This window comes from Strongylocentrotus purpuratus, unplaced genomic scaffold (genome assembly GCF_000002235.5).
Source record: "Strongylocentrotus purpuratus isolate Spur 01 unplaced genomic scaffold, Spur_5.0 spur5_scaffold_9, whole genome shotgun sequence".
Taxonomy (NCBI): domain Eukaryota; kingdom Metazoa; phylum Echinodermata; class Echinoidea; order Camarodonta; family Strongylocentrotidae; genus Strongylocentrotus; species Strongylocentrotus purpuratus.
Window position 1 is genome coordinate 16,358,114 of NW_022145615.1, and position 22,526 is coordinate 16,380,639.

A 22,526-nucleotide genomic window follows, 5' to 3' on the forward strand; every position below is an offset into this window, starting at 1 on the left:
CCCCTTTTTGTGTTTTGTTGTTGAGAATTCTGAATCCAACCCTACATATCCATGGGTATTTCTAACTCTAAAGGACATGAACAAAATTATAAACTGATAACTGATACATGCATTTGATACTTACTTTAACCTTACTAAGTTTCTATTGTCATTCAATATTTATTGTAGATTCTATGGAACCAAGAAGCAGATAATGACTACAGAAGTGCAACAGAGAGTATCAGGACCCGATCATCATATGTTATGGTGTAGATCTAATCAGGAACACCCAAGTTGAAACTCTGGTAAGGTATATTTGTATGAAGTTTGAAAATAATCAGGCTGTATGGCCCATGAGAACTGCACTCATCATGAACATATTACCAATATTTTGGGGAACTGTTATCTCATGTTGCGTTATATCTTATAATTCTCATTTATTCTCGAGCTTTATTTGGGTGAAAAACTACGGTGTTGCTAAATAAACAATCCAATATATTCACTCAGCATGATATTGAAAGACTTACTAAAAGGCATTATTTTGTGTTCAATATTAAATGATATCTATCAAACTTTTTTTTCACAAAATTTAGGAACAGAACAGTAGATAGACCTATGTTTATAAACAACTTATAATAAATAGACTTCTAACGACACATGTACTGCCTCTTATTGCATGTAGCAAATGTTTAACAATAATAATAAGTTAAGAAAACTAATTTTGACAGTTACTTGTAAAAAAAATTGGAAATAAATATAAACCGTTACTCTACCCTTCAAAAAAGGCCTTATCATATAGACATAGACAAGAATGATGGCATGACCCTCCAGTTGCACCGAGCCAGAAGCGACATAGACAAGGTGGTATTTGCCCAACGCTCTGTCCCAAAGTTAATGGAACTGACTTCCAGCAAATGTAGTGCATGCTGGCAGTCCAGAGAACTGCCAGGGACTACTCCTAAGGCAACTAATGCCCTTATCCCACTAAAATATCATCTTCCTCACACCACTTGTAGTCTTTAGTTCATCCTCGTGATAGGCTACATAGTCCTTTGAAGATTACCAGAAGAAGGAGAAGAAAAGAAGATATATCGGGGATCATGAAAGTATTTATTTGTTCTTTTAAACGCATGTATATGTAACATAGCGTTTTGATATTTAATCTTAAGCCAAGTTCTGACAAATAAATTAGGGATGCTAAAAATGGCTAAATTGAAGGGGGTGGGGATAAAATTATACAGGAGTGGTACAATAGTAGTACTGTAATAGTATTGGGTAATAATGATAATAATAACAATAATAATAGCAGTAAAACTAATGTCAATGATCATTATAATAGCAGTAATAATAATAATAGTAACGATTATAGTAGTGATAACAACATCAATAATGTCCAATATAAAACAAAAACACCCTGCATAACGGCTGAAGAAACTTGAGCGCTCATATCTCTTCAAATACTAGTATTAGAAATTTAGATATCAATCGCAGAAATATCGGTGATCGGTGGAAAAAGTGGATTCCGGAATTTACTATACCACTCCGAATTGTAAATTTTCTCACCCTCTCAAATTTATAGTGAAACTATACCTTTTTCGTGCTCTGTACAATCGCAATGCAAAAAACTATACACGAGGGATATAATTAAAAATATATGGTCCAGAATACTGTACTAATGCTGTGTCATGGTTTTCGATGTCAGAGAATATAATACCAGTGATCTTTCACAAATTTGATGTTAACATCACCTCTGAAGGACGTCCTAAAACTTACTTTAGCATCTGATTCTACAGGAGACATACATATAGCTCCTCCTTCGATGAAGGAGAGTCCGTACTCTTCAGGTTCCTATATATACATCCTGAGAAAGTGGAGGCACCACTAAAGAAGCTATATAATGACCGCAATCCTGATGCTATGGCTCCCCGCCTCGACATACATACTAGTTCCCATAGCTGGTATTATATTGATCAGGCACCACCGAACCGTTTATAGTTGTGGTATTCTCAAACTGTCGCAGAAGCCAGAATAGCCTCAAAATCCCCTCTCAACCCCCATACATATTGTTCTAGTGACTACACTGACCAAAACTAGACACAGGAGCATGGTGCCATGTGATCTGTGGACAAAGTCAAAGCTATGGCAGAAGATAAGCATGGCAACAATGTTACACTGCAAACAAAAATTAGGTGACCTCTATTTCATTTAGCAGGGATAAAATTCACCCATTCGGCAAATGCTCATTGTTATGTGATTTAAATATGAATCCCATAACATTGTACTTCAAATAGTAAAAGGCAATAAATTCGCCGAATTAATAGGCCGATTTACTTGTGAAGCTGTGGGATTAGTATAGTAGTTACAGTGTCTGTCACAGAAGTGGAAAACCTCAAACAGTATACAGGCATGTCTTTGAAGGTGTAGTTGTCTGAGAAGCAAACATTAGGGACCTTTAAGAATAAACCCAAAAGAATGGAAAAGGAAGGAATCATAAAATAATTAACAGACCCAAGTAGAGGATGTGTCAGTTGTATGAGTAGATATTATCAAGTATTTCCTCGGTAGAAAACCAACAAAGTATCTCATCAAGACTAAATTAAGAAATGTGCCATATACTGACAAGGTTGAGTGCAGTCTTAAATTCCAAAGGGGATGGCACTGGATTTCTGAGACGAACAATGGAAACGAGATTCTCTGAACGATCTTGAGTAAGCCTGGCTGCATGGAGAAAAGTGTGCCCAACATTGAGGAGTTCCTCGACTAGGTTAAAAATGAATGTGGTCACACCTTTAGGTCAAGGCTTCCATCCCTTCCCATTCTAAAGAAAGGCAATTCAGTTGATTGACTTTGTCCCAAATGATAATGATAACTACTGTAAACTGTTTAATTGAATTGTTTGTCCTAGGGGATAATTTCCCAAAGGGTTAATAGGGGGTGGTAATTGTCCCACTGGAAATTGCCCAGGGAGAAATTTTCCTGATACGCACAACTACACATACATTTTTCAGCACTAACATAATTCACATCTTCTTGTACTTGTCTCCATCAGTGTTCATGTATACGACAGGAGAAGTCTTATCCACACTGATAGCCTTCAAAGCCATTTTCTCGTCTTTCCGAATAACTTCATCATCTTGTTCAATGTCCACCTCGTCATCATCGTCATCCTCACCATCAATAACGTCGAAATCGTCAATGTGCTTGTTCATGTGCGAGCCGTTCTTCTTCATCAAGTACACGACGATCTTGTAAATGCCGATTACTAGAAACGAATCGATGTAAATGAAACATGCGTACAGGGAGGGGTAGAAGAGCATATCGAAAAATAACGGCGAATTCGCGAAGGTTACCACAGTCAGGGTCATGGCAAGAGAAACGTTCTGCGAACCGGTCTCGAAGGCAATGGTGCGGCACTTCTTGTGGGGCTGACGGAGCAGGAAGGCGATGCCGTATCCTAGAGAGTAACCTAACAATGGTAGAGATGCGGCGCAGAACCATAGTTGCCATACAGCGTTCAAGAACGTAGGATTGAGGATGAAACTCATCACAAAAGCAGCGATGATGCACATGAAAGAGAAGATGATCCCGACCTATACAAATCAGTAAGAAATTAAACACAATGACACCACATGTATAGAATCATCTCAATTCAAATGATGTGTATTAAATATCACACAAGTGTGTTTTGACCGAGGAGTGTATCATTTATATTGATCAGGGGAGGGGTGAAAGGAACACAGTATCACTGAAAAATGAAACACACCCCGAAGAATGTAGAAGTATTCTAATCGTCATGGATTGATTATTAAATTTGATGTTCCGCCATCTCCAGAACAGTTAACATATTTTTTATATGCAGTTTTCAAATATTTCGGCTACCCCAACTACCCCCAATGACAATTCTTGGTCAAAACCTGAGATGCGTACACTTTAACAGTATGTAGATAATTCGATTATATAATATATTATATTGTATTTTATTCTAATTACCACTAAATAACTGACAAAATATGGCGAGTTTCACGCAAGAAATCAAGCATTTTGGGATATTGCTGATAGACATTTCCTCCTTAGTATTTATTGCACGATAAATCAAACGAATAAGTAAATAAGTAAATTGCTGAATACAAGAGGTGGAAACATTACACTGTCCTCATGATCAGTGTTCCCTTATTCAAACGAGTTTTAGCCTGATGACGTAGGGGAAAGCACTTCTTTAGTATAGCGCTCTTTTTTTGCAAAAGACTTCGGAATAGGTTCGGCCATTCTCTACGATCGAGAATGTTAAGTTGAGCGCGGAGGAAAAAGCCAGTGGGGGAAAGTTTGATGATTGTCTGGTCGATCATTTGCCTAGACCCAATGCCACTGCGTTTCCTTGATCTTTCTTTGAGGGTTGGCAATATTAGTTAGTACAGTAATGCGGTCCAAGCACAATACGTGCCGTATTTGGATTCATCCTATCTGATATTTTTGTGTTTGTTTTCAGTTATCCCAGTATTAACGATGCCACTCTGGGGCCTAATATTCCCCGTAGACACATAATAGATCATTCGCTGGAACTTTAAATCCGTTCAAAATTCTGAGCATGTGTGGTATTGTGCCTGCTCACTTGATTATTTCATTAGGGACTTTTAGATTTGCACGTCGACAGCTTTGACTGTAACGTGTGACGTCATTTTAAGGCACTGCGCATGCGTTATGTCGTCTCAGTCGGCGATCCACAATGCGTCAACCTTGATTTTCCTAAATCTAGTACATGCTGAAAGGTACTAGTATGCCGCGTGCGCATAAAATATACAGTTCCTCAGGTAGACAAAGGAACATCCCTTTTCCTGTTATTATGTAAAAATGTGTAGAACAGGTGTCACATGCATATTCACCTGTTCTACACATATTTACATATTAGCAGTGAAGGGATGTTCTTTTGTTGAGGGTAGAATGAGGAACTGTATTTTTTGTCCTCTTTCTTTGTCAGTGATGTTTATTGTGTTACTTCCTGCATGCATATCGTCGAGTGCAATCTAAAAGATTTCTAATTGTAGCCAACATGGGCAGTTAAGTACGTTGACACGCATGATCAGTCGGCGTTCGTCGTGTTCTCGTCCACTCAATCTAAAAGTCCCTATTCACATGCCTTGACCTTTTCAGATTATTTTGAACCAATCCGGAAATCCGGACTGGATAGATATCACGTAGTCCCATATACATTTTTCTGTGTACAGTGATTGTAACTTAACCAAGACTGGGCCAAATTTCTTATCATTTTGATGATTCCAGAACCTTGCTGTATACACTAATATTTGTATGCTAGGTGATCAACCTGTTCTGATCGATCGATTCCACAACGTTTCTTTCACAATGCAATCGCATGACCGGAACTGGTCGATCTATACATTTAACGTCAACTAATAGCGTATACTGCTTTGTTAGACAAGCACATACCAACGAGATTGGAACCAAGTCGGCCAAACTCTGTTTATAGATGATTTGCTCTCCCTGAAATTTACCGCTCCCTTTTTTTCTTTCGGGAAGAGTGATTTTTCGAGAGAATAAATCAGTGGACTTTGCGCCATCTACGTGGGGGTAGATGAACAGCAGTTAAACCAATTTTTGCCATACAAGTAATCTCGACGTCCCACATTGCATTTATCATGTGAAAGATATACCAGAGGCTTCTAGTTTATTTTTTTAAAATTATTTCTAGAGCAAGATTTACCTATACAGGTGTTAAAATGGTTTTCAAGAAGGTAATTAAGACCAGAAATGGTTAATATTGCAAAGCAAACCCATCATTTGATTCCTAATATATGTTTTGAGAGAGAAAAAATGCGCGTGTGAGACACGAGGGACAGTGGAAAGGGGGTGAAACAAGGAATCGAAGTGTTAATAGACAACATTTTTTTTTCTTCAAGAAATAGGCAATAATAAACTTACCCTAGTGATATATTTGGTCCATTCTTTCCTCCACCAGCGGACAAACACCCCGAAAGCGACGGGAATGAGAATGCTAACCAAAGTGGTTACAATGTTGACATAGGGAATGACTGCTTTATCGTCGGTCCATACTCGGGAATAGATGAAGAGATTAAGAGGCATCATACCTATAGCAACCGTCGTGGACACCGCCGTCATACACACACTAAAAATGATAAAATACATGCATTATTCTTCATATCCCCCTATTTTATTGGTAATTTTTTTTTGGCTAGACAGAATGAGTGGTCATATAGGCAGTGATGTAGCGTGACTCCATCCACTGAGGGGGCATTGGAACGATTCTTTTATTTTCACATGGGGGGGGGGGGGGGCACCACCGGTCTTACTAAGAAAATAAAATGCAAATTTAAAAGATGGTCCAGGCGTCACCTTTTTATCATCACTTGAGAGTGAGAGAAAGGGAGAGAGGGGGAGGATAGTGCCCCCGTGTCCCCTTGTGTCCAACTGTATGTAAACAAACAGTACGTATCACAAATTATACAAGTAGAACTTTGATGATTAAAATTTATGATTAGTATATCAATATTTGTCACGATCGTGCGCTATGTTTACACCATTATTCACTTTTGTATTGTTTTCGTTATGGTTATTATTATTATCATTATTATCATCGTTTTTGTTATTATCATTATCTTCGTTGTTGATTGTCATGATTATTATAAATATTTTGTTGATGTTACTATACTACTAGTAGTACTACTATTGACATAATTATTATCATTATCGTCATTATTATCATTAGTTTCGGTATTGTTATCATAATTACTACTACATGTACTATCATCATCATCTTCATAGTTATGATCATCGTTGTCATTTTTAGATTCGATTCTCATTCCCAGCCCTTGATGCCAAATACAAATCTGAGCCTTTAGGAGCACTTATTGTTTAGTTTTGTTTTTACCTGAGGCAGACATCCCCTTTCGTCCAGTAAGTAAAAAGATTCGAGAGGGTGCCCCCGGGACAGCAAGCAAGAATGAGAAGCGATAGTGCCCCCGCGGCCTCCAGTCTAAAAGCAAGCCCGAGACAGAATGCGATGAGGGGCATCAGGACAAACTGACATAGCATCCCAACGAAGAAACCAGCAGGATGACGAAACTGCGATGGATACCGAAAGAAGTCTTCAATTCAATGTGCAATTATCAATAAACATGAATATATCATACCTACTTTTCTTTGAAGTGTCTATTAGCAAACTTTTACATTCACATTGTTTTCAGATTGGTCGTATAAAACTAAAGCTTGTACCAAAATACTTATTTTTGTAGGTGTGTCCTTTATCGATCTACCCCTTTCATATTCAATTTGACACACCTGGTTATATGATTACGGTTTGATATATTTTTATTTTACTAATTTCAGATTAGTAAAAGAATTCATTTGGGATATATTGCTCTTTGCAGGAGTGAGATTCAACAGCAACAGTAACAACAACAAAAAAGCAATTACTCTTTCCTTATGTTTATTCATGAATAATTTACATATATATTTTTTAGGATAGAAATGATGCGAGACAACCTTCGTGTAGAGTTTGTCACAAGGCGAACGGCAGTTATTTTAAACTTTTTGCAATCGGTTGATTTGGGTGTTTGGTAATCTACAGATTAATGAAATGCAGGCATCAAGATAGGAAGTAAAGAAAGACATCTAAGAACTGTATGATGGATTGCGGTGAGATATATTTCTGATTATTACACACAAATTTCTAGCCTGATCTAGAGGAAACAAACAGCGGAGGCAATGCAAACTGGAGGAATGGTATATTTACTAAGCTGGCTACAGTTCCCATGGTGAGGATATTGTGTCTTGTCATCAGTGAGTTTTAAGTAACGCTCACTCATCCCATTTTATAACATCAGGGCCACGTCTTTTAAAAAGTTGATATTAATCGCAGCTATGTACATAAGAGATAGGAGCCTTCTACAGACGTGTATCAATCAGATATTAATATTCACATCTTTATTTACGTCTTTAAGCCTCATACAATCTATCAGGCATATTTCAGATTATGAAAAATATCAGTTGTAGAAGAAATGAAATGTAGCAGATGTTGTTTGTACTAACCGTGCCTTTGAAGTCTTTGAGGTCAATAGTACATCCCATAGAGAGCATGAGAAAGGTCAGGATCAAGATGTTGATCACCTTGGTGGCTAACTTTATGGATGCAATGTTACTCGGTGCAGTGTGATTCCCTGCCACTTCTATCATCGTCGTCATCAGTGTAGTTATGGTCTCTCTTTCCATCTTGAAAGCACTGATGATTTTTTTTTTTCAGGCGAAAGAGCTATACAAGGAATGAGCGGATACAAAAAGAAAATGGTGTATCGATGGAGTTTTAACGTCGCTGTCGATTGTATCTAATGGTGCAGTATATCCAGTAGTTGGAAGGCAACTGAGGTGGGGGGGGGGGGGGGGTCACTGATCTTCATTCCAGTTCATCTAACATGTGATTACTGAGCCGTGACCGACACAAAACGTGGACATAGAAATCAGCACGTAACACTCAATTTACTTACCTGTCGCTGTCATCTATTCCAGGGAAGTAACAACTTCACGAGAAAGAAAAAAACGTTTTTAATAATATAGTTAGGTACATTAACAGGGAAATGGCATTCACATTTATTTCAAATGCTGATTTTTAAGTAAATTTTAATGCTAAACACAGTGCCACCAACTATTGAGAAAGTCGGTGCCAAAATTGCCTAAATTGTTTTGTTTTATGAGCCCACCAGAAACATAGTATTCAGTAGAAATACTCCAAAGTTGCTCCAAAAGGGCCCAAAATACCTGCAACTCTAGACAGTCAAGAGATCTACTTTTAACTATTTTCTGGGGTAATATGATCAATGTAAATATCTCCTTCGGTATCAAAATACAATGATAGATTGTGGGTATAGCGCTTTGATCGCCAACTATGTCTCAGTTAGAAAGAGATCCGACAGGAATCGAAAACGGAAACATAGCTTGACCATGGCCACAATGGAGTTCCCTTGAGCACGTTGAGTGTTGAATATTTCTGCTAGGATGAACAGAACCATTTAATTAGTGGCTCTCAACAGAGAAAACAGCCGTGTACTTTTTGAATAATCATTTGTTCATGTTCATATGTGTGTCCATATGCTTTTAAAACCCAAACCAGATCAGTCCGATCCAATATTATTAGGTGATCGGCTGCAGCGTAGCGTACCAGAGCATCTATTGATTTCGTCAGAATATCTCCTTTTACTAAGACTAGTCCCTCAAATTAGCTAAGTTTTCAAGGTTGCTGGTTCCAAACAATTTTGTGCTAAACAATGGCGTGGTGAACACACCAGCGCCAAACATTTAATTTTCCCTGCTCCAGCCCGTTGCTTGAATGTTGTCGCGGTGAACCTCACATGTAGGCTCTGTTGTTTGGAACCAGGAATGCTAGGTTCTCACTGTCGTGCGATCCGTTGCGAATCCCACGATGGGTCATTCGTAGCTGATCGTGGAACTTATCTGACATGTAATGTTTGGACACGAGGTGATGCGAGTCGATACGTTATGGTATGATTTGGTGCGCTTGGATGCGATAAGGTCACGATTGGTCAATTTAAGGTGACACGATCTGGTCTCCCGTTCACATATGATCATATACGTTCCGATGGGATTGTCCCGATTGAGTCCATGATTGGGTCTCAATGTGACACGTTCATCACGATCGGGTACGTGCAGATACGTTCAGATACCTTCGTTCATCAAGAACCGATGCGCACTTTTGCGGCAAGATACGATTGTGGTCGCGAAGTCTTTCACGATAAGGGTCCAGAGGGATCACAATTTGAGCTACGATTGGACCCGACGGATATATATACAGGCCGACTGACTATGTACTTCATCGTTTCTTGAACTTCTACAGAGTGAACACTACGACCCACAACCATTGATGAGTATGATGACAACGCGGCATTTGCAGTCTTACGGTATGCTTATATTATTACCAGAGAGGAAGAAGACGAGCAACAGCCAGACTAGCTACAACCCCAACCACAAATGGTCAGGAGAGCTGCAGCCAGGCAGTTCTGGGTGCGACCATGGCTCACAGAGGAGAGGACAAACAGTTTGGCCAGTTCTCCACCCTCCTAGACACGTTATTAGGGCTGGAAGATCCACTAGCGTTCCAAAACTACACAAGGTTAACACCAAAGCTCTTCGATGAAGTCTTGCAGAGAGTGGCCCCAGCAATCGAGAGGGAACGCACCAGTTTCAGGCAACGCCTCTCACCTAGCTGGACTGAAACTGGCAGTGACACTGAGGCATCTTGCCACTGGAGACAACTATCGGTCCCTTGCGTATGCCTTCAGGTGTGGAGTGTCCAGTGATGGTTTCAGAAGTGTGCCAGGCAATTGTTCAAGCGTACAAAGATGAGGTGTTTAGCCTACCTGTGACCCCTGAAGCGTGGACAGCCATAGCTAACCAGTTTGAGCACAGATGGAACATCCCCATGCCGTTGGGGGCCCCTGGGTGGCAAACACATTGCTATCAAGAAACCCCGCCACACTGGCGCCCTGTAAAAGGGCTTCTTTTCAATACCACTCCTGGCTCTGTTGGATGCAGATTACAAGTTTTGTGTGGATCGAGCTTGGTGGAAAAGGACACATGTCAGATGCTCAGATATTTGGCGACTCTGAGCTGTTCAACGACCTGGAAGAGGAACCCCCTAGGACCCCCACCCTGCCTTCTGACTGTAAGCCCTGATGACCTCCAAGACATGTCTTCTTCATCCTAGGGGATGACGCCTTCGCACTTCGAACTACCTCCTGAAGCCATACGGCAGAAGAAGGGTGGCCAGGGAGGAGAGTATTCAACTACAGACTATTAAGGGGGAGAAGAGTGGTGGGAAATGCCTTTGGGATCCTGGCCAATAGATTCAGGTGTCTCCTCAGGACTCTAGAGCAGAATCCCAACACTGTGAAGGATATGGTTGAGGCGGCAGTGGTTATGCACAACCTACTGAGGCAGAGGCATCCAGGCATTGCAGCACAAGAGGTGGACCAAGGGGCTGAAAAAATACGATGTTATCCAAGGAGCATGAAGGGACCATATATGGATTGGCTAAATGTGAATCAACCTCCTGCACCTCGCAACTCAGCTATTATATAGTAGATGCAAAGCATCAGAGGGAACTCCTGAAGGCCTTCTTCAACTCACAACAATGTGTGGTCGCATGGCAGGAAAGGATGGCCGGGGTTTTCGGCATTAAATTGCGGTCAAATGAGCATCCATTGGCCCGCCTTAGGGCCCCTTGTAGAGCCAAAGGGGCTACTTTCACAGGAGAGTCGTGAGACAGCTGCAAGATTGTCTCACGAGAATTACATTTTTTCGAGGCTCGCACAACATTGCGAGTCTGTCGTGCGTTAGCCTTGCAACACATTTTCGTTTTTTGAGGGGCATATAGCTCTGGCAACAGTCCACAGGCCTCATTAGGGAGTTTTCGCAAACTCATTGCGGACAGAGAATCTGCGGTTCGTGTGCAAAATCGAGAAGCTACTATAGTAACAGCAGGGTGACCGCTGAGGTACTGAAATCCAGAACGGGTTTTGGCCAAATCTACGGGCGTTCTCAATGACGCCCCAAGTGAATCAAGTGCCTCGATACAGAATCCAATCTGCATACATTAGTTGTTGCCACACTTAATACATGCAGTTTGCATTCTGACTATTACGAATCCTAGACAGGTGAATGAAATAATTTGTATTGAGGAACTTCACAAAGACGTATGTATTAAATTTGATTACATTACGAAAATGGCCTGTTTCCCTTCCACACAATACAGTACAGATGGGACTACACGACTAGCACAACTTGTCTCGACCAAGCCACAAAACGGCTTTTTATCAAATTTCAACAATTTTATCATCAAGTTTTAAAACAATTCATGTTATATCCATATTCATGTTGTTATTGTTTAGAAACAATAATCGGAAGAAAAAAAACTCACCGAAGAGTCATTCGTGTCAGGGGCGGATCAAGGGAGGTTAGGAGGTTTAAACCCCCCCCCCCCCCCTTGGGCTGGCCCAGGTGCTTTCTACCCCCCCCCCCCCGAAATATAGGTTGGCACTTTTTTCAAATTGAAAACAAATGTTAGTGCCCCCTACCCCCCCCCCCCCACTAAGCGAAATATTGGTTGGTGCGATTTTTCAAATGTCAACCCCCCCCCCCCCCACGCCATAGAAGCTAGATCTGCCCGTCGAAATTCGTCATCCTTCTTTATTAGACGACGAAATTCTCATCACCATCTTTGGTACAAGCTCGCTGGTTGGATGTTTATTCACTTGGGGCGTCTTTGAGAACGCCCGTAGATTTGGCCAAAACCCGTTCTGGATTTCAGTACCTTAGCGATCGCCCTGCTGTTACTATAGTAGCTTCTCGATTTTGCACACGAACCGCAGATTCTCTGTCCTCAATGAGCTTGCGAAATACCCCTAATGTTTGTCGAACTGGCAACAACTAATGTATGCAGTTTGGATTCTGTCTATTGAAATACTATTATCCTTATCAGGTGAATGAAATAGTTTGTATCGAGGCACTTCACAAAGACGTATGCATTAAATTTGGTTACATTACGAAAATTGCCTAATGGCAAATCAATACCTCCGTAGAGATACGTACGCATTCACCGAAAAGCGAAACCACGTATTGTATCGAGGGCGGTCTGTGTGCGACGGCCGTAAACCTGAGTGCTCTGCGTCCTAGAAGGTCTGTCCGTTGCTGAGCGAAAACTCGCTATTATATAGTCGGGTGACGGACGCGCGAGCGTCCCTCGTGCATCCCACGAATGAACCACGACCCGATCACGTAAAAAATAGCCCCCCCCGAAAATACCCGACAAATCACGATGGTCCCACGACTGTCGCACGACTGACAAACCCACGACGTGACATTTTTTCTGACGCGCCCCTATCGCCAAAACGTCTTTAGTGTGTCGTTGCTTTTGTCCCCACTCGAAAAAAGATTTTGGGCGTGATGTAAAATCTGGCTTAGACATATGGGTCTATCACGACAACATTTCGTACGATCCGTTGTGACCGAGGCTTATCCTAAACGACGAGCGAATATGACGTTAGCTCTTCGGTACTCTTTTGATTTTGTCATAATCTATTTTTTCTCCCTTTCTTTCTGTAATTTTTTTCCCGCTTTATATCTCATGAATGACATGATTAATGACAATGAATTTGTCATAACATATATATATGGTATATGCATGATTATTGATCCTAATCAGGATCTTCTTTTTTTTAATTACTGATACGTGTTGTTATCTAGGCGTAATTTTGTTAATTTCTATTAATGACTATATTTCCGTCATAATTTATATTGTCATTTCTGAAGGATACTTAATATGCATAAACTAGATGTCACGGGTAAACTTTTGGTTACACTGATGTTCGTGAGCGCGTCATGGAGTTTGTCAAAATGCTTATTCCAAAGTTTTTTTAAACATTTAAACCCTTTGTCTTGTAGTTCATGCAAGATGGCCAGTTAATTTCAAGTCTATTTACATGTCATTAATATTTTACAGATAGCTTATCAGAAATGTTAGATGAGACCATTAGATTTGAAATCATTCGTCAGACAGGTTTTAACAACTGTACTGTCATTAAAGAGTGTATGCCTGGTGTAAATTTTCCCCCATTTCTTATTTTAATTTTATCTGCAGGTAGATCTAGACCATAACTCCCTAACAAGCAGCAGTTGTGCTTTGATGGAATTGACCAAGTGTGTGAACATTAATAAATACACTGAAATGTATTATTTTAAAAACAAACCAGAAACAAATAAACAACAACAAAAACATACGAACAAACAAAAAACCCACGGGCTATAAGTTGTTACTCAGCTAGGGCATAAACGAATTTCGATACATTAATTGAAGTAGCACATGTGTAGGAGCGAGCGGAAGTAGAACAGGAACATCACGGGGCTACATGGTCGAGTTCAAGCCTAGACAACCTTTTTTTTTTTTTATAAATATAAATAATAATTTCCGCAAGAAATGTAATCAGGTAAAACATTTGAAATGCCAGCTTTCACATTTCTATAAACCAAATTAAATCTTTTACTACAATTTCCTTCTAACTGTTCTAAAATAGAGCTTGGTGTTTTTTTGAAACGCAATGCTCACTTTCAGACATTGACATCTTTCCTGCTTCTCCATTCATGGCGCCATCGACAATGTACTATATTTCGTTCAATCATTCCTTGCAATGTGTATGCTGCAATAGATAAGTTACTTGCACGCCTTCTATTCATTGCGCACCGGAGAAACTTTGCCAATGGAAGACGGCCGTTGTGTCGATGAAACCACTTAGCTGAGGAGAGCGGTAACCGGGCAGGTTACGGTACGTCACAAAGTATTCTATAATTCTGAAAAGTACTACATTGACATCAAATATGCATTTTAATTTCATTTTTTAGTCTGAAATAAGCCCTAGTAGTGCCTTTAACTTCATATAATTATATTTAAATCTTAAATGTTGTTTGTGACGTACGGGCAGCGCTCAAAATACACGGGGGCGGTGGGCGATTCGCCCCCGTGAGCTACATAATCGCCCCCGTCAGGTTGCTCACGGGGGCGATTGCAAAATTAAAAATCGCTCCCGTGGAATTATAAAATAAAGATTATCTTTTCTGTTATAACTTTAACACAATATTGAGTTTAAATTTTCAAACCTTAAACCAATGAAAGGGAACTTAGATTAGCGTGCAAGATTTCTCGTTTTATGAGTAGGCCTAGTTATTACCGATTTAGCTCGCAGTGCAGTGCTGCCGTCATCAGTGGTTATAGGCCTACTGCGCCGTTAGTAGCGGTACGTGTGCACGCTGCCGCGCCATGTCTGCTGGAGCTGGAGGCGATCGCGCAAGGGCAGAAACATGGTCATGGAGAAGTTTTTCGTTGTGAAAGCGTTAACCCGCTGAAATCTGGTGATTTCAAATGACCAGCAAATAATGAAACTCGACCAGTAAATCAATATTAGGGACTTTTAGATTTGCACGATGAGAACGTGGACTGCAACGTGTGACCTCCTTTTAAGGCAGTGCCAGTGCTTAAAAGGACGAGACGTGTGGCTGCCAGTGCCTTAAAAGGACGTAACACGTCCACGTCCACGCAAATCTAAAAGTCCGTATTGAAAAGAAGAGGAAGACCAAGATGTCGTGGAATGATATGGTAACATGGGCAGATCTAGGGGGGGGGGGGTTAGGGGGTTTAACCCCCTCCTCCCGGCCCCCTTGGGCTGCCAAGTGAAAATGTGACATTAAAGCGGGGGGGGGGGGGGAGAGATGCTGGAGAGGAGGACTACTAATCTATTTTATTTTTTTCAGGGGGGGGGGAAGTGAAGCGCCGTTTTAGCATGACTTTCTTTTTAACTCTTACTTTCACCTATCTCAGATAACCCTAAGTTTTTGGTTGCTGCTTTGGTTCCATGACACATGCTCCGCCGACATTTACTCCGCAAAACGCGACAATTGCTCCCCGACATTTGCTCCGCGACAGTTGCTCCGCCGACTGTTGCTCCGCCGACATTTGCTCCGCCGACAATTGCTCCGCCGACATTTGCTCCGCCGACAATTGCTCCGCCGACATTTGCTCCGCCGACAATTGCTCCGCCGACAATTGCTCCGCAAAACGCGACAATTGCTCCGGTGACAAATGCTCCTCGAACGACAGTTGCTCCGCCGACAATTGCTCCGCAAAACGCGACAATTGCTCCGCCGACATTTGCTCCGCTAAAAAAGTGCCCCGTAAAATACAAAGGCTACTACGACAATAATTGTTGCTCCTCCCTAAAAGTACCCCGCAAAAGACAATGCTCCACCGACAATTAAATTGCTCTCTGATCCAAAAGTGCGGCCTCGTGGAAGACATGAATGCTCCTCTGGCAATTAGTGCAATAAATGCTCAGCCGTTGTTTGCTATTCCCCATAATGTTTGATTTAAAAAAACATCAAGTTTTAGCTCCTTATGCAAGTTCTCCGGCGAAAGATAATTACTCCGCTCAAAATCTGTTTCATTTATTACTCATTAGCCGATCAAAAGCTCAAGGCTATCTCTCTCTCTCTTTCTTGCTCTTCCTTTTCCTTTTTACACCCTTTTCTTGTCTTCCTTTTAGCTCTTTTCTTTCCTCTCATGCTATTAGTCTTCTTTCATTTTCATCACTTCTTCTTTTCTTCCCCTCTCGAGTTCTATTTCTCTCGTGAAATTGTAACGTAATGTAGTACATGTAGTACATTCTTGTTTAGAATAGTATTTTCATTAAGATCCAGTCCGTTTTCTATAGGTTTCTTTCATTCAGTTAAGTGTATGTAGCTTTACTATATATATATATATATATATATATATATATATATATATATATATATATATATATATATATATATTTGTGAGTAAAATCTTTTGAGCTAGTGCTCTTCGGTGTGGCGTACACATGGTAATCACATGGTAGATAAAATTATGATCATCAGTACTGGGTCAAATATATTAAAGAGAACTGAATTTGAACCCGGGCCATAGGCTACCCCCTCTCGTTCTCTCTCCCTCTCTCTCCCTCTTCGTCGCCTTACTTTTCCCTCTCTTACCTCCCTGTGCATTTGTATGCCTCGATAATACAAAAAATAAACAATAAGATTCTTCCTCTTCCCGTCCTTCTTCCTAGTACATGTAGTAGGAGTAGTACTAGAAGCGGTATCACAATAATAATGACAACAATGATTATTATGGTTGGTGGTGTTACTAATGTTATTTTGTTATTGTGATTATTATCCTTATCATGATTATTATCGTTAAGATAAGTTATTATTGTAATTATTATAATCATTATTATTGTTATCATTTTGATGAATATGAACATGATGATTTTGATGACGATTAGTATAAGTATATAGTATTATTATAATTGTTATCATATCATTATTATCATCTGTATTATCAGCATAATCTACAATGGCAGTAGTGTAGTATAGTACATGTAGAATTAGGCCTTATAGTAGAGGTATCATTCTGATCATTATTATTCTGATTAACTTTTGCAATACGTCTAGACGATAAACTCATGACAATTGACAATTGTCATGAATCATTGTCTTTAAGTTTACCATAAATTCAGGCGCGTAGCCAGGGGGGGGGGCGGTGGGGGCGGTCGCCCCCCCCCCAAAAAAAAAACGCCGGCCAAAAAAAAAAAGAGAGAGAAAGAGAAGAAAAAAGTAAGAGGAAGTAGGAAGAAAAAGGGAAAAGGAGTCGAGAACGGTACAACGAATCGTTTTCTTTCTCTAATAATTTAATGAAACGTGAAAGCTTCCGCGCTTCGCGCGGAAAGGGGAAACTGAGTTCAAATTAAGGATTAGGAGTCGGGAAAGGTACAACGAATCGTCTTCTTTGTCTAATAATACGTCAAAGCTTCCGCGCTTCGCGCAGGAGGAGGGAGGGGGGCTGAATTCAGACAAGGATTGTGAGTCGAGAAAGGTACAACGAATCGTCTTCTTTCAAAGCTTCCGCGCTTCGCGCAGGAGGGGGGAAACTCCCCCCTCCCTGCACTCATCCCCCTAGGGAGCGCGCTGCGCGCGCTCTTTAAGTGATTCGTACGCTTCGCGTGCTCAATACCGCCCCCCCTAAAATAAAATCCTGGCTACGCGCTTGTTACCATTTAATGCATTTGGTTCGAATTTTGCTCAGGTATTTGGTACCGGATGATTTAAATGGTAGAAATTAACTTGTGTCCTATTCATTCTAGTCTTATTCATTTGCATTATGTTTTATTCATTCAAGTTCTAATGTTTCTGACTGTTTTCAAGACAATATCTTATGTGTCGATCATAGTTCTATGTAGCTTGATATCTCACGGTAATTTGGAGAGAAAAGCAATGCAAGCAATGATTTCTGAATTGTAGCGACTATCGCGTTCGCCTTTGCTGTTCTTCAATAATATTTGACAAGCAGTATTAATTAATTTTTCAAGGACTCATGATAAATTCGTTTAACAGTTGATTACCCTCGATTGATTCTTTTGTTCGGATTATTTGGCGGGGAAAATAGAAGTGAATGTACTATTATTCTTATTTGTTCATCGTCTCTACGATGCTCTTTGAATCAAAAACAGCTTTTAGTGTTAGGCTTCCTGAAAGAAATTTCAATTGTTTTTAAGAAATTTTTGGTTGCACTCTGTAGATTATGATGATGTGTTTGATCTTTTTTTCAATACAAGATCAAACACATGATGAAAATCTACTGGCTGGATGCCAATAAGTTCTTGACAACAATAACAAAATGTGAGCTAGTGCTATTCGGTGTGGCGTACACTTGGCAATCACATGGTAGATAAAATTATGATCATCAGTACTGGGTCATTTAAATTAAAGAGAACTGAATTTGAACCCGGGCCATAGGCTATCCCCTCTCGTTCTCTCTCCCTCTCTCTCCCTCTTCGTCGCCTTACTTTTCCCTCTTTTACCTCCCTTTATTATTTATTATTTAATTTGTAAATTTGTAAGAGGGAAAATGCTGATTGAAATAATAATGATGAAATAGCAAATAATTGAGGAGTATCGTAGGTACCAATTCAATGGATATTTGTATAAAAAAGAGCCCCCGTCAGTACTAAAAGAGCCCCCGTGAGAAGGCTCACGGGGGGCTCTTTGGGGGGGGGAAGAGCCCCCGTGGACAAAAAATTAATTTGAGCCCTGCGTACGGGACAATAACTTGGACTTAATAGCCCAACAATACTTATTCAATTTGCACCACATTATGAATATACCTTTAGTCAGAGGTATCATTAGACTGGATAGGTAATAGGATTCCATACCACTGAAAAATCGCATCTTGCTCTCACTCATATTTCATGACAGAAATACCAATGACTAGCCTATATACTGCAAAGAAGATATGTTTTACAGCTCACGGACCCTTCGAGCCGGAAAGGGATGGAATAAAAAAAAAAACAAGGAAACAACGGATGAAAGTCAAGATCAAATAAACGATGCACCTCATTTACAAGTTTTGCTATACGAACCACAATTAATGATACACATACGCCTAGAATAATGATAAATAACTCAACGTAATCATGAAAACAATAGTAATAACTCACCGTGTTGATGAAACGGGTGCCGATTTAGAAACGATTTCTCATCTGATCGGGAGTAAATTGGAATAAGATTACAATAGTAAGTCGTTGACATGTCAGCATAAACTGACCCTTTTGATAGCTGTGGAAAGTGGATGACATGAAATAACAGGTGATCTTTGCATGCGAGCTCCGAGGTCTGATATATATATTCGATTATGAGGTTATGAATCAAAATAGTCTGTGCACGCAGGAAGCTATGAACTTTGATCCCGTTACCTTAACAGTTAAAAGTCACCGTTAATCTGATAGGAGATAAACGAGCGAACTGCAAACACGATATTATGAACAAGGATGTTTACCGTTACTATCCATCAAAATAATTGTTATCTTCGTACTATATAGGTAAATTTTAAATACGTTTGTTTCTGACACCGTAATAGGTTTACAATCCAGAATCTCTTAGATTGGTTATTATTCCTTTTGATTTATTAATAATTATGATCAATATATCATACCAAATCAACCAGTCGCTACTTAATTAACCGAACCATTACATTAACAAGTATAAGAAATTTAACTTAATGTCCTTTAGTTTGAGTGATTGATCGTCAATTTATGAAAGAAATAATGTATCATAATTTAATTGGGGTATCTTTTATATGTATTAATCAATATTGAATAAATCACTTTTTTCTAACCTTTAAAATAAAGATGCAATGTTAATTCTTTTTTATTATTGACATACTGCTATCTCACTTACAATGGATATTTTGCCACATGGCATTGATCCATTGTAAACTAAAGTGGATCCACAACCTGTTAACCCAAGGCCAATATTGTGCAAACTGCAGTAATTCGATTTTAAAATGGTCGGTAATAAAGGTTAGAAAAACTAATACGCATAAACTAGTATAAATAACAGGTACACATAATGATACATAACACATATTGTACTTATCCTGGAAAAACTAAATGTATTTATACTTTTAGGCAATTATCATTTTAAGTGACTTTGTACTAATACTGGGAGCAGGAATGGGAGTGCTGATATCTTACGTGGGAAAAAGTAAGCCTTGCACCATTGAAGACTTATTTGTAGGCCTTTCAGTTCACAGCCCCGTTGTTATATAGGATCTTCATAAAAGGCTAAACATTGATAAATCATAATCCACCCAATGTGCTCGTCATATTCCCATATATTCAATTATGCGAGATGCAGAATAATTCAGATAATAGGTAATAGCCTTTTTTTATATACCTCACTTAAGTAATCCAGCCATCTGATTGGTCGAAATTGCATTCATAAACTTCAACTGTTCCTGTAAAATTCCCGGTAACCATGCTTAAAACATTTAATATTTTTAATAACCATGGTTATTAAAAAAAATAGGTCAGTCTCCATGGTTACCCCATAGGTTTACGTGTTAAAAAATGGTTTGAGCGATGGAGGATACCGTATGTGTGCGAATAATTGGTCGGTAATTTCAATACAATTGAATCTCGATCGATCTTACCGACAATTTTATCTTGCATTGTTGACATGAAGACGAAAATAAACTTCCAAAAACAAAAAAACAACATCTGCCGATAGATCTTGATCTAAGTTCGTGCCAATATGCATTGCAAAAGTAAAAGAAGAGTCCGTATATGGAGCTTTTGCGAAGCATTCATCACACGCGAAGCCGGTTTCAATCCATTTTAATGTATATATCGTACAAAACTGCCTTGCATGTTAATAACGCGCGATGGCCGAGAGGTCTGAGGCGCTGACTTTAGATACATCACCTTTTATACGCAAGAGTTCGAATCTCATCTTCGACCACAAAAAAAGTATTTTTTATTTTTTATTTTTTAGTCTATTTTTTTTCGGCATATAAAAGTATTAATGACTGCTTTAATATTCGAGAAATAGTTGTTTTTATACGCTCTCGGGAAGGTTACAATTGGGCTATTCCCCTCGTCACGCCTCAAAGCAGTCATTAATACTATACTACGATAACATTGAAAAAATTACAATATAATATTCTATATATTAAAGGCGTTGTGTGTTTTATCTCGATCCGCTTAAATCTATAAAATAACAATTGTATTTATGGTGATTTCGATCTAGAATACGAATAGTTGGCTACTAAGTATTAAAATCCATGTTTCAATATTTAACAGCTATTAAAAGTAATACAAAGTGTTGGTATGGGGTCATGAATTTGGTTTAAATGAATATATTGGAAGCAAATTCGATTTTACAATATTCATTGATCGTTGTCGCTGTTGAAATCGAGTCTAAAGTGATGACATTGTAAACAGTAAACTCTTTATGTTGTATAGCGCCCTCTCAAGACTGATATTACTTTCTCTTTACAACGATGTTTCTTGACTGCAATCGACCGATTCGTTATTTCCGTTTAGAAATTATTCATCAGAACTACATATTCTGATATTTTCATGGTCGCAGCTACCATGGAATGGCCTTAGACGCTATTTGAAATATTTGAAATTTACCGGGAGCACCGGTAGATTTTTGTTATTATTCCTTTTCTCTAAAGCAGAAGTGTTTTACGGTTTAAATTTTCTAGTACTTATAATACATCCACAGGGGCATCCAAATATATCAAAATTGAAAAGAATTACTATTCATCCAATTTTTAAATTTCCCAAAACTTGACATTACATGTACCTTTAAACAACCTTTAAACTGAACAATAATCTATTCTTGTAAAAAGGAAAACTTGTCAAAATCAATTGAGTTCATAGCATTACAAAAATATCATATAAGACAGACATAAAACATGTATCATAATACCCATTATTTCCAAATGAGTTCTCTAAAATGTTTACTTTACTTTTAAGGCGTAATAAGAATGCCTATCGCATCGTAAAATAACCTAAATTCATTTCTTCCGTCAATCACAGTGAAAAAGTAATTTTTAATCATCTTAGTCATTATAAAACATCATCATTAACATTACCATCGTCGTCGTTTTTTTTTCCTTCTTTTTCTATCACCATCATCATCACAATCGTCATCACCATAACCTTCATCATCGTTATCTTCATCATCATCATTATAATCATTGCCATCATCAGTTTCATCATTATCGTCATCCTCCTCCTCCTCAACTTCTATCACCATCATCATCACCACTACCACCACCATCATTATCCTCCAAAACAACATCTTCACCACCGTCATGTTATTAGTTCAATCAATTCTCAAAATATGAGTCCCCTACAGAAATGGGAACTTTTGAAAATAGGGATACGTGAATGTACACGAAAATTTTGTTGACATAAAGTTGCAGAGAAAAAAGAAAAAGAAAAGGTTTTTTAGAAATAAAGCTTAATGTGCATACATAGGGTTAATGATAATCAAAGTGGAAATAATGACATTGAAAAAGAATAGAGAGTCATAAAGAGGAGCGGGAAAATATATACAAAATAGAATCTAAACGAGCTGCTATCAGAGCTAAG

At 39.1% G+C, this 22,526-nt stretch overlaps 1 protein-coding gene across 1 annotated transcript; it reads right to left on the bottom strand.

Moving 5' to 3' along the window:
• Nucleotides 1–1,385: 1,385 nt before the first annotated feature.
• On the bottom strand, nt 1,386–8,254 carry LOC589816 (ileal sodium/bile acid cotransporter). Its single transcript, XM_789449.5, has 4 exons — nt 8,041–8,254; nt 6,881–7,074; nt 5,914–6,118; nt 1,386–3,569 (listed from the first exon to the last, which is right to left on the bottom strand). The coding sequence occupies exons 1-4, from the start codon at nt 8,218–8,220 to the stop codon at nt 3,000–3,002; spliced, it is 1,149 nt and encodes a 382-aa protein (XP_794542.2). The 5' UTR covers nt 8,221–8,254; the 3' UTR covers nt 1,386–2,999.
• Between the last annotated feature and the right edge of the window lie 14,272 nt (nt 8,255–22,526).

What these genes read in the sequence shown, in the direction of transcription:
- LOC589816 (XM_789449.5), bottom strand. Translation starts at nt 8,220, where the DNA reads ATGGAAAGAGAGACCATAACTACACTGATGACGACGATGATAGAAGTG. An exon ending in TCAAAGACTTCAAAGGCACG is followed by an intron (nt 7,075 to 8,040) that starts GTTAGTACAAAC and finishes TATCCATCGCAG; the next exon opens with TTTCGTCATCCTGCTGGTTT. An exon ending in AAAGGGGATGTCTGCCTCAG is followed by an intron (nt 6,119 to 6,880) that starts GTAAAAACAAAA and finishes TATCATTTTTAG; the next exon opens with TGTGTGTATGACGGCGGTGT.